The sequence below is a fragment of the Pelobates fuscus genome, chromosome 5, assembly GCF_036172605.1.
Source record: "Pelobates fuscus isolate aPelFus1 chromosome 5, aPelFus1.pri, whole genome shotgun sequence".
Taxonomy (NCBI): Eukaryota; Metazoa; Chordata; class Amphibia; order Anura; family Pelobatidae; genus Pelobates; species Pelobates fuscus.
In genome coordinates this window covers 166,258,318-166,275,323 of record NC_086321.1, presented here as the reverse complement: position 1 = coordinate 166,275,323, position 17,006 = coordinate 166,258,318, and the positions used below count along the sequence as shown (strand labels likewise).

The 17,006-nt window shown below is 36.9% G+C and overlaps 1 protein-coding gene across 1 annotated transcript in view; it reads right to left on the bottom strand.

Moving 5' to 3' along the window:
- Positions 1-17,006, bottom strand: part of LOC134611083 (clustered mitochondria protein homolog) — a 64,595-nt gene that overhangs the window by 10,550 nt on the left and 37,039 nt on the right. Inside the window, exons 8-19 of the mRNA XM_063454630.1 lie at positions 14,898-15,045; positions 12,636-12,728; positions 11,652-12,343; positions 10,988-11,067; positions 9,467-9,571; positions 8,100-8,200; positions 7,088-7,240; positions 6,650-6,712; positions 5,348-5,592; positions 4,814-4,898; positions 2,744-2,897; positions 652-791 (exon numbers count right to left, since the gene is read on the bottom strand). Coding sequence (XP_063310700.1) covers positions 652-791; positions 2,744-2,897; positions 4,814-4,898; positions 5,348-5,592; positions 6,650-6,712; positions 7,088-7,240; positions 8,100-8,200; positions 9,467-9,571; positions 10,988-11,067; positions 11,652-12,343; positions 12,636-12,728; positions 14,898-15,045 — 2,059 coding nt within the window. The remainder of the gene's footprint in view (positions 1-651; positions 792-2,743; positions 2,898-4,813; positions 4,899-5,347; positions 5,593-6,649; positions 6,713-7,087; positions 7,241-8,099; positions 8,201-9,466; positions 9,572-10,987; positions 11,068-11,651; positions 12,344-12,635; positions 12,729-14,897; positions 15,046-17,006) is intronic.

The following is a 17,006-nucleotide window of genomic DNA, read 5'->3' as shown; positions in this document are numbered from 1 at the left end:
TCTCATGCTGTGTAATGGATTTTCAAAGCATACTTATTGAGTTTTTAAAAGCCTATACATTATTATACATTAATATATATGTGTATAAATATATATAGGTACAAGAAAACAAATCAGCACTCCCAGGTAGCTACTTCTTTTACTAAAAAGTGTAACAGTCAATGTTTCAGTTCCATTCAGGAACTTTCATCATTTTTAATTTTTAATTTTTTATATATATGTATATATATTTTGTATAAAATATTATATAGGTGTCTTCCAAATCCTGTCCACGCTGTGTTCTTGATTTACTATATAATTTCAAATATTAGCTTGGATACAATTACAGTGACTGTATCATTTAACATTCACATGTCTACACAATAAAAATATACTAAACGAACAAGCACAATTGCAGCATGTAATGGATGCAGTAAAGGCATACAATAAACATATCAATGTTTATAACATTAAACAACTTAAATATATAAAAAACACAAATTCAGAGATCAGTTTGCTTGAGTGTTAATATTATTTAGCATTTTTTGTAATAAGTCTAAATCTGAACAGTGAGGCAATTTCCCCCATACTCCATAACCTATTGGTATGCATCCATATGAAATGCATGAACATTTTCATGGCACGCCTACTATTGGTAAGCAGGGTTCTCACCTCAGCAATATCTCCCAGTATGAACTTAATTCTGGCAAGCAGACGCAAGCACAATGCAATCTCTGGATGCACAGCCCCATACACACTGTTAAACTGCACCAGTGCCTCATTCAGTAAGACCACGCCTTCTTTTAGACCACCTGTAAGGAATACATGGATGTTACTTTGTTGACAGAACAAAAGCCTCAGTTGTCCTAATTGCCCAAGACTGTGTTGTGGTGCCTATGATGTTCTGAGTCTAAGGCCCCACAGAATTTTTTGTTTTTGAATGGAATCTAGGGAACAGTCATGAACACATAATGTAAATCTGCAATGCAGAAAGTGATTATAAAGTTTTGTTTGTATTTTCAATGTAAATGTGATGCTTTGATTTTTTGTTTATGTTTTCTACAATATAGATAACATTTAAATCAGATAAAGATAGGTTTAATAAACAAAAAGTCTTAATAAAGTCTTGAGAGGAGACGAAACGCGTAGACGCTCTGGTCCTGTTTTGACAGATTCCAGACATTTGACACTGCTCCTATAAGGTGGCCACGGCCTTTCTTTAAGTTACTGGCCGCGGCTCAGCATGCTACTCCAGCTTTGTGTGCTCCTCTGCTCCAGGTCTGTGCAGCTGCTTGGAGTGTTGTCCTATACCGGACTCCTTACTACATTAGTGCACTGTTACTCACAGTGCCTGCCTGTAAGGGTTTAGCTCGCTGGATACTTTACCATTGGGTACATCTCTACACGGCATCAATCTAGGCTACAGCATCATTTTGGACCTGTGGAGGGCCCCCCCACGGATAAGTACAGATTTTTGCCACTGACTATAATATATATTTTTCTATCATTTTTTCTGCAGGTTCGGGTGTCTTCTTTTACCTGTGGTATATTCCTGTATTACACTGTTTTTAGGTCTTATGCACACTGTGTTTCTTCACTGTTTAGGTAATACTACCCCATTGTGGGTGAGAGTTACAGTTTAGAGCAATCTGTTTCCTTTAATTGTCTCAGTGGTTTGTTACACTCTGACAGTTTTAGACATTTGTTACATCTTTATTGCGGTTGTTTTTTCACAGCATTGCAATTAGAGATGTTGCTTTGATTGCCTGTATTGATTGCCTGTATTACCTATACAGCATTTTATTGATCCTTTTAAGGCCGAGTTGTCTCTTTTCTGTGTTTTTTTTCTTGTATTTATACATTACAATATTGTTGTGTTTAATATGATCACTGTGTATCTATAGGAGCACTCACACTAACCTATATTTAGATTTCTTAAAGGACCACTATAGTGCCAGGAAAACATACTCGTTTTCCTGGCACTATAGTGCCCTGAGGGTGCCCCCACCCTCAGGGTCCCACTCCCGTGGCGCTGAAGGGGGAGGAAGGGGTTAAAATCTTACCTCTTTTCCAGCGCCGGGCCTCTTTTCCGGCGCTGGGGACTCTCCTCCCTCTTCTTCTGTCATCGGCTGAATGCGCATGCGTGGCAACAGCTGCGCGCGCAGTCAGCCAGTCCATAGGAAAGTATTCTCAATGCTATCCTACGGACGCTGGCGTCTTCTCACTGTGAAAATCATAGTGAGAAGCGCGGATGCGCCTCTAGCGGCTGTCAATAAGACAGCCACTAGAGGCTAGATTAACCCACTTGTAAACATAGCAGTTTCTCTGAAACTGCTATGTTTACAGCAAAAAGGGTTAAACCTAGCTAGACCTGGCACCCAGACCACTTAATTAAGCTGAAGTGGTCTGGGTGCCTATAGTGGTCCTTTAATGAACAATAAGCAAACAAAACAAAATACTAGTAAACATATATGCTAATGCACAGCATCTAACCTCAAATTTGCAAAGGCATCTCCTAGGTCTGACCTATTCAATATGTAAAATGACTGGTATCTTTTATCTCCTACTCGTTCCATCTGTACATTGACTTTTATCTTAAAGCTCATACCTATTGCGCCTGTACTATTAATAGTATCTCATAGTTCCTAATTGTTGCATTTGTTCATTGACTGGTATCTTGTAGCGCCTACCTGTTCCATCAGTACAATAACTGGTCCCTCTTACTTTCTGTCTATTCTTACTACATATGTATAGTGACTCCTACCTTGCTGGATGGTGATTTGGGCTTTACTGAGCAGTTCATTTGCAACTTTGGCTTTGATATTTATGTGTTTGACAACTGGAAACATATTTAAAATGTCTTCCTCTGTCAGAGCTGGTTTATGGCGACTTTCAAAGTTGTATTCACGCAGCAAAATCTGAGGAGAAAAAAATGAAAAGAACATTTTATCAGATTGTACTGCAGTAACATTTTGTGAAAGGTGCTGAGGGATGATAACATGCAGTGGAATCTGTGTCTGGGCCCTATGCTATTCTGTGTGGTATATTGAGATATTACACACTTTCGTGCCAAGATTTTCAGACTTAAATTCTTCTGCTGCTCTAGATGTTATGGCCAGCTGACATTTAGTCCTTGAAGACCTTACAGCTTTACAAACGTTCTATATATTAAATATATAACTGAACTCTATTTACATGTTATTTCTTCCCAATGGGGTAAAAACTCAGATGTCAGAAATCCACTATAATACACAGGCTTTTTTTTTGGCTTTTAAAAAGCAGTACCAACACTAAAGCTGAATATGAAGGCAATAAAAAGGTTAAAATATATTCAAAGGACCAAATCCTTTACAGATATTCCTGTACTAGGAGTTTGCCTCTAGTTCTCGAAGTTAGATTAGTACTACAACCAGGTACCAATTGTATATCAGAGTGCAAATACATTTTAAATACAGAGATGTTCAGGAAACAAAGATTTCAAAACAGATTTCATCACTTTAAGTACATGAAATAAGTATCATAAATGAGGAATGTCTGTGAATATAATTAGGGACACAGCAAGGCATTCCATGCTGATTACCATCTAGTTTATTGGGAAATTACCTCAAATTATATATACAGCAGCTTAATCTATATTACTAAAATCCACAATGTAATGTGTGCTACTACACTATACATTCATACACACTAAAATTCCTGAGGGACCACAGAGTAGGAAAGTAGGGAGTGAGATAGAGTCTTTGTGTATTCCAGAGTAGGTACCTATGGGATTTATGAAATATCTGGCACTCTAGAACATGAAAGTTCGATAGTACCCCCATGAACAGCCACGTAGTACAAAACTAAGAAGAGAGAAAGTGCTATTCTCAGGGTTCTGTATTTTGCACTATGTAGTGTTATTTTGATAATTATTCTCTGATTGCATTTTTTATTAATTGTTTCTGTTTATATTTCACAGATTAGCAACTACACTCAGCTCTTTGCTTCACAGTAGCTTCTAATGTTCTTTGCTGACTACAGCACCAAGATTATTTATAAGGATTATTAAATCTGTCAATCATGTATGTCTAACTCTTTATTGCTTTATTATTTTGTTGTTGTTTATTTTCCATGACTTGACTTTTTAGATATATTCTCCAAATATATATTTTTTTCTCTTTAGACTTCTCATTACTTTTCATACTTATTTTCTGAACTTCCTGTAGAACGTTCTAACGAATAATGTATCTGCGGCAATTTTATCGTAGGTAAGGGAAATAAGATTTATCATCCTATTTTACCATGAGCAATATTCAGCTGTTTCAGTTTTGCCTTACTCATGAAGTTCAAAAATGCTGATATACAGAACGTAGGGTAAGGCGAAGTAAGTAAAGAGAATCCATTTTGTGGATTCCGCATATTTTACCCTTAGCATTCCTGATTGTCAGAAACTATTACTAAATGTCTCATACTGTTATACTTTTACAGTCTTATTATACTGAATACTCAACAAATTATCATTTTAAAAGCAAGTATTTTTGATAAAACATTCATTTTTTTGTGTTGAATTTGTAAGGTTTTCATTTTTTTAATTAAAAAAAATAACAAAACATGCATTTCAGTTTATCACTATCAGTTTCCAAAGCCAAAATGAGCACATACTAATCATCCTACCTCATGTACAAATGTTCATTTTTTTCCCTCCATAAATGTAATTTGAGCTGAAACCTTTATTTTGAGTTGCAACCATCTCACACTTTGCACAGTTTCCCTCAGATTTGTGTAACTTGAACACTTTTTTTCATTCTCTACTCTAGCTTTCTTGATTTACGAAGCACCTTAAAGTTTACATTACCTGTATTCCAGTTTTCACACATAATTCTCGTAGAAGAGACACCTTCTGCAGATTAAAGTTCTCGACAAGCTGATCTACAGAGTCACTGAAATACAGAGATGCAATAGTTTATTAGAATAGTAAAAGTAGAACATCGCTAAGTAAAGGACAATGCCAATAAAGGGGAACCATTTCGATAAAGGACAATGTCAAATAAACAAATAACTATCAAGCACATCTTGAGTTGAGTCCCATTTGACTAAGAAGCTGTAGGAAGAAGAGGAAATAATACAACGCCCCAGAATTGTTCACGTTAAGTAGCGCTAAAAAACTTTTGGTTTAGATTGCATCAAACTTTGTAACCCTATTTACTAAAACATCATTAACATGCTTTTCTCAAATGAATACACAAAATTATAATTCTGACAATTATAATAATGTAACTACAGCCTAGTCCTAGTGGAGGAACCTTTTCAATCAGATGTGTTGTTTTGTATTTTTTTTATATGTAGCAAGTAATGCTAAACTCAGCTAAGATAGAGAATGGACTCATACCATGGCAGAGTGAAATCAAAGCTCTCTTTGGTCTTCTGAACAATTTGTTTCCAGAGATCTGCTGGAGTCATAGTGGTCCATGCTGTACTGTCTCCATTCTCAAGTGGACGAATCTTCCTCTTGCCCTTTCGTTTCCGGGACAGTAGCTCATCCGGAGGTAGGTGAGCCACAGGGTTAGGATATGAGCTCAAAAAGCAATTCAGGAAGTGACTAACAGCGGCTGATAAGGCTGACATTTCGACTCCCTGACCAAAAGAAAATTAAATGTTATTGTTTCTGAGACAACAATAGGTAAATACACTTGAAAAAACATATAAAATGGCACTGATATATTCTCTACCTTTAACTCTCTCCGCACTACAACATCAAATTTCCTTTACGAAAACTTCAAAGAGTAACTTATATCTTCATAATCAATATTATCAAGATTATTTGATAAAGTGAGAATTTAAAGTAAACTCAAAGTCAATTTCAAATTTAAGGTAAAAATAGCTAAACTGGGAAAAAATTCCTCAGCAAGCTGTGCTTTCAGTTTGCCTACTCTGTACATATATTTGAAATTCACTTATAACCTTGTATAACTAATATTATAAGTAATATTGTGAATTTTAAGGCAAAGTGTGCATGTTGTTGTAAAGGTACATGGACATAAATCAGTACAGATCTTCTGAAAACACCCAGATGTACATTTTTGAACCACCAGGCCATGCGGTTGGCTACTTGCTCTGGCATTAGCAAAAGCTTTGATTTGACTCTTTAGAATGGGTCATCTATTTTTTCTTTTTTTAATTCTTTATTTGCTCACTGACAGATCTTGAAATGTTTTGTAGCATTTCTGTTTGTGGCTTACGCAGAAGCCGAGTGTTCCATTTTACAGTGACATTTCTATGAATGGCTTGCGCAGAAGCCGTATGTGCGAAAGTAGATATTCTTTACCTGTCGGGTTTTTCTTTTTTTAACAAAAACAGACATATATAACATTGTATTTATATTTGATAATACATTTTAATACGAGAGGTAGACTGAGTTACCGGAAGACTCGGTCTAATAGAGGAAAGGTTGAGTTGTGAAGGTGTGGGAGGGTGGAGTGGGGTGGGGTGGGGTGGGGAGGAGGGGTGAGGGTGTTGGGTGGTGGAGTCTACAGTTTGTGGATCATCTATTTTTAATAAAGCAATTCATGTTGCATAAACTTGCAAATACAGTTAGCACATTATAATTTATTTTTTTAAAGTACAGCAAACAGACACTTGTTGTTTATACATAAACATTTCTAGTGTATATGTGGAGTCACACACTACTTACCTGAAGGTAGTTGCGTAAAATGAGTTTTGTTGAACGTGTAACTATCTCCATGATCACAATTCTCTGTATAGGAAATATATATATTATAATGTGTCTCTGCATTTACAAAAAATGGACAAAATAACAGAAATACAGACTCAGTTGAGACAATCAAGCAAGGAAGCTAATCTCCTGTCTCATCAACCATCCAAGCGTTCTAATGCAAGCACATAACAAGCTTTATAACTCCAGTTCCTAACCTGTTACAAATACACATAAGAAAAATACATTAAAATTTATGATTTTATGTTGTTATTTGTTCTATTTTTCATTTTATATATTATAAAAAGAAAAAAACACCAGCAGTCTCATGTATCTAGATGGAGTCAACAGGAGAGATCTCAATAATACATATGAGTTGCTGTATTTTTAGGCTACACAAGCCAGAGTCATGCTTACATAAATATAATCCAAGGGCTGTCGATCTTCCAGTTCAGCAATCGTCTCAGCAATTGTTCCTAGGTATCGGACATTAATCCCATGAGCATGAATAGCCTCCGTGAGTGTTTTGCCATCCATGGGAACAATAATATGATTCAAACAGCTTTTTATCTGATAGATAAACAACACAATATGTTTGTGATCAGATGACATGTGATGCAGATTTAAAGGAACATATAGCAGAGAGATTCTGGGATGCAAAGAAAAAGGTCATACATGTAATTATTTTTCCATCACCACGCTACCTTGTCAAAAATACTGCTCTATCACTAAAAAAATTATATACTGTACTTGTATGGCCCAGTGTTTTTACTTATGCTGCCCAATAGAAGAAAGATGAGTACTTATACATTAGATATTAACCCAATCTATACATTGGTATGTAGTTGATATACTGGTGCTTGGGTGATTAAGATTATTAATCAAAATGCATAAAAATATTGTTTTATGCAACTATGCTAATGTTCTTATACTACAACAAGCTTTAGAAAACATTAACGCAGGACCCACTGTGTGAGAGAAATAGATGTCTGTCCCTTTTGCCCACCATAACTTTCTTAAAGTTCATTCTCAGGAACCAGCGTTGACACTGATTTTAAAGATCATCTCATGATCACAGGGGGCTTTGTTGTTAGACCTTTCAAAACTGCAAACTCACTGTTTATCCACCTGCTTTTCTAAAACGGGATTGTTAAAGTCTGCCAGAGAACAGGATTTGAGAAACAACTGAGAAACGCTCTTGGCAGAGACAGTTGACCCTTAGTAACATCCTTGTGTACGTTTTTCTTCCTTGGCTGTCTGAGCAGAAATAGCTGGATCGCCTAAACTTTCTTTAACAATCTGTAAGGATGCTAACTTATACAGAGATAGCAATAGCATTTTACATCTGAACTGAATGTATTTTTTTGGGGCCTTTATACAGGAAAAAGGAATATGAAAGGTATAGTATGGTATTCTACAGGCAACTTACAAAAGTAGGAATTTGCACAGTCAGGGTGAATGAAGCGGCTTCACCTAGTAAGCGTTTCTGCAACTGATTGGCTTGGTACTGGGATTCCGGAAATCGCACAACTAGATCACAAAGATATATAAGTTACTGCCATCTTATGAGAAAAATAGCTCACCACTAAATGTAAATACGAGATGTGTGTTATTTACTTTTTAAAGGATTTTATAATTATTTATCATTTACATAAGCACCAACATTTTCTTCAGCATGTTACGTTTTTACAACAGTATGTTATTTTTTTTTTTATTTTCTTTTATTGAAATGTTTTTTTATCATTGTCAACATCATACAGGTATTTGACAGTATGCCATCAGCAGCGAATAAAATTCAGCAGCCCATGTTTTTGCTTTTTCAAACTGACATCAGCTCTCAATCCTAGACCTTTCCAGCTGTTGTTAAATTATGTTTATGACATTCAGTAGGTCATGTGCTGGCCTATATCTGTGGGAGCTGTAGTTCAACGTAAAGAGAGCTTTCGTTACAGCTCTCATTACAAGGACCGCTTACTGGACTTGTTATTGCACAGTAACAATGGCTAACATTTGGCACTCCAGCTGTTGTGTACCGAGCTTCTGATGATGCCGTGCTGTCTGAATGACTGAATGTACATTATGGGAAACCTAGTCCACAACAACTGAGTTACCATAGATTAACTAACACAGCTATAGACATTATAAATAACACCCTTTGGCTACAATTCGGGTTGCCACCAGGCCGGTGTTTTACTGGCACAGCCGGTATTTGATGCACTGTGACCAGTGGCGTACACACAATCCATGGGGCCCCGGTGCGAAACTGATCCGTGGAATCCATCTGTTATAAATGGTATGTACACACATTGCTATATACCAGGCATAGACAACCTTTGGACCTCCAGATGTTTTGGACTACACCTTCCATGATTCATTGCCAGCATTATAGGTGTAAGAGCATTATGGGGAATGTAGTCCATAACATCTGGAGTGCCGAAGGTTGCCCATCCCTGCTTATATACTATATACACACACAATAACATACACAGACATTGTAGACACACATTTAAAGTATACAGACAATGACACACGCTCAGACAACAGTAAGATCACATTGTTATACACATTTAGACAACAACACACTGCTACACACACACACTTATACAGACAGTCCATACACACACTGCCTCACATTTACATGCTATACACACAGTCAGACAAAGTACAAACATTGTAAAATGGCCAGTATTTCTTTCCTAAAAAAGGTTGCACCCCTAGCTACAATAAAAGGGGAGTATATAGCAGAAGACTTGCAATAAATGTGTTTCTTGCAATTACAACTCTAAAGATACTTACCAGATGAGTAGACATCCGAATTAAAACGCATATCAAAAACGTAATCCAAGACGGAACCGACTTCTCGACATGCTTCTCTTATAACATCCACTCCCTGCTGTTCAGCTGAGGAGGCAAAAAATAGAGAAAATAAAGAATTTTGTCTTTTTTTGAAAAAAATTTTTTTGAATTGTAACATACGAGCACATATGTCAACCTAGATGTTTATGAACAACATTCCCCATGATGCTTGGCCGGTCTAAAGGCTGTCTGAGCACCATGGGAAATATAGCTCACAAAAACTTGTGGTAAGGTTTGCCTACATTGGACTCACACAAACAAACCAAAAACATATACAATTAAAGATTTGCTGAAGTACAAATAGCATTATGGAGCTACATTAAAGATTGCTATTACACAATATACATTTCTATATTTCATAAAAAACATGTATGCCATAATATGTTTGTTACCACTGGAAATAGTTTGAAAAGAGGTCCCTTTTTTCATTGTGCACAATATATTTTAAGTCACTTGTCTTATTCCAATGTGGATTATTGTAAGTAGGGAGGTTGAGAAATTCCTGTTGATGCCATAAGGAACAAGTGAAAACAATTGTCCCACTGATACTTAAAGGCCCCCAAATCCTGTGTACAAATTGTGATCTAGTGGGAAATAAATCAATACTGGTGTTCCTTATCAGAACATAAAATTAGTACATATATAAGAGAATGTGGGTTTGGTATAGGGTGTGTGAAGGCCCATGTATACCCTAATGCAAGGCATGACAATGCTCATTTATCCTAGTAAGTAGAAATTGCATTTTGTTCACCCAGATATTCACATGCTTCAAATGGGTTCTCTGTGGTGTGCCCTCATTCAGTGATGTGCCACCATCTTGCATGTGCAAGAAGAGTGACAAATTGGGTGACAACAGCGTGTGAGAGGGAGTAGAGAACACAGGTTATATTATATATAAATACTGATATACCACATACCATATTTATGTCGATATCTGCAGCAGTCTAATGGATTATAATGCATGACTGCTGGTGCTAGCTCTGCCTCTGAGCTGCCTCCTTGGCTGACATTATCAGAAGTGATATTCTCAGTCAATCACAATGCTTTTCCATAGGAAAGCATTGGATTGGCTGAGATCATCAATTCTAATGATCTCAGCCGGGCAGGCGTGTTGGGTGACTGAGCCAGCACAAGCAGACTGGAATAAAGGTAAGATTTTATTATATTAGGGGGGCAGGGTAGCTTGATAGTGTTTTAACCACTATAGGGTCAGGAATACATGTTTGTACATTAAGCTGTAGTTGTTTTGGTGACTATATTGTCCCTTTAAGAAGAAAGAGTTGCATTTATAATCAGCCTGTCGTGACAAGTTCACTTTAAATAAATTACCTCATGTACTTTTCCCTCTCCTAAAGAAATATGAGTTCTCCAACTGACACAGATAAAAAAAAAAGTTAAAACAAAAAATATAGTTAATTATTTGCAAAATTCCCATATTTACATGCTTATAAAGGATCTTACCATCATTGGCGGCATCTTCATTTACCTTCGAGCCTGCACTCTTTGTCTTGTCCATAACAATTTTCATAAACTGTGCATATCTGTGATATTAAAACATTAGAGAAAGATACAATTTAAATTAGTATAAGGAAAAAAAACTATCCGAGTTTGTTTGCAGTAATCAGAATGTGAGTTCTACTGGACCATATCTTGACAAAAGGGGATTTACATTATATAGTTATTAAAATACATTTTGGGGGGAAACGGTTGCTCTTCATGAAAAGAACCAATTGTAGAGGTGGATTGATAACTCATGGGGGCCTATAAAAGATCAGAAGACCCATATACACATTAAATACCTTCTTTACATTTTTTACATATTGTTTTTATAATACTTTAAGTGTACTAAGCTATGATTGTTTTCACTTTTTCTTTTATCCATATGCATTTTTGATAATAAACCCGCCATAAAGCAATCTCTTGGGTGCTGCAGCCAATTCCACATCAAAATGTAAGTAAAGCACAGTTACAATAATACACTAACTATAGCACAACCCACACTTTTCCTAGTCCAACTGTCTATGTACATTTAGCAGCAACACAACTCAAAAGCGAGCATACAAATTGTTATTTCCACTGTTTTGATAACCCTTCTCTGTAATATGTTTCAAAGTTAGGGACTTACTTGTGTTGAATAAAGAATTCAATCAGTTCTGGGCGTAAACTGCATAGCTGGTGGCGATATGGCTTAGGAAACCTATGGCTGCATTCCCTTGGTGTGTCTCCTTCATACAGAGGATGGAAATTAACATCAGGAGGGAAGGTTCGTAGGAGATCTAGAATGTAATGCCTTCCATCATTTCCCACAATCCCCTTGCACTCGACAGATGAGCAAAGCATTACTTCTTCATCCTTCTCATCCAGTACCATGTGTCTCATAATTTTGAGTGGTTTACTTGATTTCTGGAGTAAAGTGAGATATTTTAAACTGGTTGAAACTGTTTTGCCAAAATCAATTGATCCATAAACTACACTTTGGTCTTCTTTACGGTCTAGAATCCCTGGTATGATTGACTGAGCAGTTACACGGTAGCCTCTGTAGTCCAGAACCACGGTTCCTAAAACATACAGTTCCTCAATGTCTAAATCGCTGTAGGCCTGAACACCTTTAAGGTCATGGCTGGCAGCTACATGGGCCGCATAATCTCCTCCGAGGTCCTTGTAGTGATCCCTCACATCAAAGCCAAAGCTGAAGAATATGTTATTCCAGATAAACATCTGCATCTTGGTCTCTTCCCCAGGGTTGATTGCCATAACATTACCATCAATTACGGCCATAGCTCCTCTGGTGGATGCACCAACAAAATCAGAGTTGATCTGTAGAAAGATTAATTAATTTGGGGTCGAGAGATACACAGAGACATTAATGAATTTTGTGCCGAGATAGACATCACAGATACACACAAATCTTTATATTAAGACATTAAAAAACTAGATACATAAATTGTATGAATGATTTCCAATTTTTCTTCTGTTATTAAATTGTATTAAGTAATTTGTGGAAGCCTCTATGTTGCATTGAAATAAATATTTTATAGCGTTCAATATTGATGCTACCACTTTGTTAGCAATACATAGGAATGCCTTGTATTTCGCATGATAATGATACCTTAAAGTTGGCTCTTTGCCGCAGGAGCTGGTCTGTTGGGAGTTCCCGGGGGAGCTCTCTTGTAGTCTGTAATTCTTCATTCCAATCTCTAGTCTTCAAAAAGAAAAAGATAATCGGTTGTTCTTAAGAGTAAATTATGGAATAAATTATATAAACTCCTTGGTTTTTCACAACTGTTATAATTAGAATGTATTTTATATATTAATGCAGTTTGAATTAGTTCAATTTATCATTATTGGCATGGGTGAGACTGACGCTCTATATTTATTCCTAGGTTTAATTTGCTCACCTGCAGCACTGTTAACTATGAATAAGGAGAAGGATGCTAGCAAGTAGAATATTTTGTGGTTACCGGTAATTTGTTCTTCTAAATGATTGACGGTGCAGTACTATTCATTTTTACTTTCTTTTTTACATTTATATATAACAATGTGATAAAGAGTGTTCCTGAAAGAGATTTTACAAAAGGGGAAGCATTCTGATATTAAAGGAACACTATAGTCACCAAAATTACTTGAGCTAAATAAAGCAGTTTTAGTGTATAGATCATTCCCCTGCAATTTCACTGCTCAATTCACTGTCATTTAGGAGTTAAATCACTTTGTTTCTGTTTACGCAGCCCTAGCCACACCTCCCCTGGCTATGATTGACAGAGCCTGCATGGAAAAAAAACTGGTTTCACTTTCAAACAGATGTAATTTACCTTAAATAATTGTATCTCAATCTATAATTGAACTTTAATCACATACAGGAGGCTCTTGCAGGGTCTAGCAAGCTTTTAACATAGCAGGGGATAAGAAAATCTTAATTAAACAGAACTTGCAATAAAGAAAGCCTAAATAGGGCTCTCTGTACAGGAAGTGTTTATGGAAGGCTGTGCAAGTCACATGCAGGGAGGTGTGACTAAGGTTCATAAACAAAGGGATTTAATGTCTAAATGGCAGAGGATTGAGCAGTGAGGCTGCAGGTGCATGTTCTATACACCAAAACTGCTTCATTAAGCTAAAGTTGTTCAGGTGACTATAGTGTCCCTTTAAGCACTGAATGAGTTTTATACATTTTCAACACATTCAGGGTTATGTAGTAAGAAATATCTGGCTGAATTCAAAGTGAATATCAATTTTAAGGTCTACATTTTGAAGTTCACCCTTAATTCACTATGAAATCCCAATAATTCTCACTTTAGTAAACAACCCTAACTATGATCTAAGTATGCTGGTGAATGATGTTGAGCCTGAAATCTCAGGTCTCTGTAGAAAATCATCTAATGGAATCTGAAAGCTCTCACATTGCACTTTCATACAGGTTTCCTTCATTTTAGTCTAATCGTCTCTCTATTTTTCTTTTTTCTTCATTGCCCACAATCATATTTTTATAATCCCCTTCTTCACATTGGTGTTTCACCTCTTTAAAACTGCTACTCCAAGCACCATTTCACTGCCAGAAATGTAACTCCAACTCTGTTATCGTCACTGAATGGCTGTGGTTTCCGGGTTCTGTGCAGCAGCCACTCACTCCACTGGACCACCAAGGTGCATCGGGGCCTGGCAGGGACACAGTGTTGCCAAATGGACTGCCCTGTCACCGGAGGGAACTGGACCAGAGTACTCCTTATAACCACTCAGTGGGCTGTAGTGGTTATGCTAGTTGGAGTAACCCTTTCATTTCAGGCCTCCCAAACCTTTGCTGGCTTTAGTCCACTCATATAAAGGACGTTATATTCTCCCCTATGTGTCAGGCTTTCCCACTTTCTCTATCAGCTCCCCCAAACTATCTCATTCTTACTATACATGCTATTTCTACATTATCCCATGCAGGCTAAGGGGTTTGGAAAAAAAAAGTATTTGGGTACATCTGGAACATGCATTTCTTAATAGTGTTGCTGCCTAAATACCTAAATGTATACTGTACTGTTCTTTAAATGGGGTTACCATGTATTCAGGAAAATGGGCAATTCCCTTGTCAATCCTCTATAGTTACCGGTTTAGTGAATTTGCCTTTTAATGATAGCATTATGTACATTGTACATCAGGTAATTCGGGCAGGATGAACATCACAGAAAATTAGGAAATTATTAGTGATTTAAAAAAATCTTCCTAAGTGCACAGGACACTCTGGGATATAACAACCCACCAATATGATGCATTATGACAACACCTACAACCAATAGAAAACTGGAGAGTTTGAGATAATTCAATACTGCACTAAATCTACAAAATACCATACCAATAATTTAAGTCGTACGGAGACACACACTATTACCTGTCCTGGAATGTGTTCTTCATAACCCAGCCGTGAATTGTAGGCATCTTCTGCTCTGACACAGTCAATATTGTGGTTGCTGCTGGGAGCCACCCAGCTGTAAACCTGATAGGGTGTTGCTATTCGCTCCAGTGGATGACGATTCACCCTGGTTTTTAATGAACGAGTGTAAAACGGATTAAGATGTTGCAATACATTAAATGTTCTCAGATGTCTTAAATAATAATTAAAAAATTGAGTCTATGGAAGAAAATATAGAGCTTTTGAAATTCCTCCCACGTGAACATTCTATTGTTCTGGTGAGTAGAATCATTCCCTTTAGGCCTTTTGCAGTAAACACTGTTGTTTCAGAGAAAATGCAGTGTTTACATTACAGCCTAGTGATAACTTCACTGGCCACTCCTCAGATGGCAACTAGAGGAGCTTTCTAGAGCAGTGCTGCACAGTGTGCAGCTGTGCCATTCAGTGTCTCCACCCTCATGGAGACACTGAACTTTTCTCATATATACAGAGATGCTGATTGCCTATGTGTTTGGCTTGTGCTGACTCTGGCCCTGATTTGCCTCCTTGACAGTCTCAGCCAATCCAATGCTTTCCTATGTGAAAGCATTGTGATTGGCGTTTGTTCAACACTTCTGATGATGTCAGCCAGGTAGGCAGATCAGGGTTGGAGCCTGCAGCAGCAGATCAGAATACAAGTAAGATTTTACTATATTTAGGGAGAAGTGGGGGGTAGGGGGGCTACATGGTGTTTTAACACTATAGGGACAGGAATACATCCCTGACGAAGGTGCACACACTTTGTATTTCTACACTGGGCACATATACACGATGTTCACAACAGTGATTTAAACCAAGCTATTAACCAAGCTATTTTCAGCATGGCCTATACTATTTAAACACTCCAATTCTATTTCTTCCCTCTGTCTGTCTAGCAAGATTTTAAGAGAGAGAGGCTTTACCTTAACTTGTCTATCTCTGTTTACTCTCCAGATTGTAATTGCAAGTTGGAAATTCTTGTACTTACACTGATGTATTATAGAACCTTCATCTGTGAGTAATTATTATAAACCTTACTCTCTATTTTTCTCTATTTTTAGAGATATTTTCAGTGAGATCTACAACTAGGTGTCTCACCCTCTCTCTCCTTCTTTGCATCAACTCTGCACCTAATGCTATATTGATACACAGAGTGACACATTACCTATTGTTGTCATTTTTATTATTATCCATTCCTCCTATGCTTGCAACACTCATTAAAGACAGAGAAGGTGAGGGGGGATGGTTCCAGGAGGATATGATAGAAACAATTAAATACATAAAGGGAATCAACACAGTAAAGGAGGGTACTATATTTAAAAGAATAATAACTACCACAACAAGAGGACAGTCTTAAATTAGAGGGGCAAAGGTTTAAAAATAATATCAGGAAGTATTACTTTACTGAGAGGGTAGTGGATGCATGGAATAGCCTTCCAGCTGAAGTGGTAGAGGTTAACACAGTAAAGGAGTTTAAGCATGCGTGGTATAGGCATAAGGCCATCCTAACTATAAGATAAGGCCAGGGACTAATGAAAGTATTTAAAAAATTGGGCAGACTAGATGGGCCGAATGGTTCTTATCTGCCGTCACATTCTATGTTTCTATGTTTCTATGTTCTATTCAATTAAACTAGTTACAATTTAACAGAGAGCGGCTTAGCCATTTTGGCTTTGGATTATAAAGCACCTGATCTTTTTTCATTTGGTTATATAGTGTTCAATTAAAATACTATTTAATTATCCAGATAACACTCGCCCACAATGTTCTCTTGGGAGTGAGTGTTACCATTTGACCCTATAGTGTACCTTTAAGTCATGTGTTCTGCCTAATCAGTACATAGTAACCATATGTAAAAATCACAGTAAACCACAATGGAAGAAAATACAATCTTCACCACATTTACTGGACTTAACATGAAGGTTTTTGTTCTTACGTGGACACTGTAAGCACCAAGCAACTTTGGTTTTGGTGTATAGATCTAACAGCTTAATTCTTTGCCATTTAGGAGTTAAATCACTTTGTTTATATAGCCCTAGCAACACCTCAAGTGCATGTGACTTACACAAT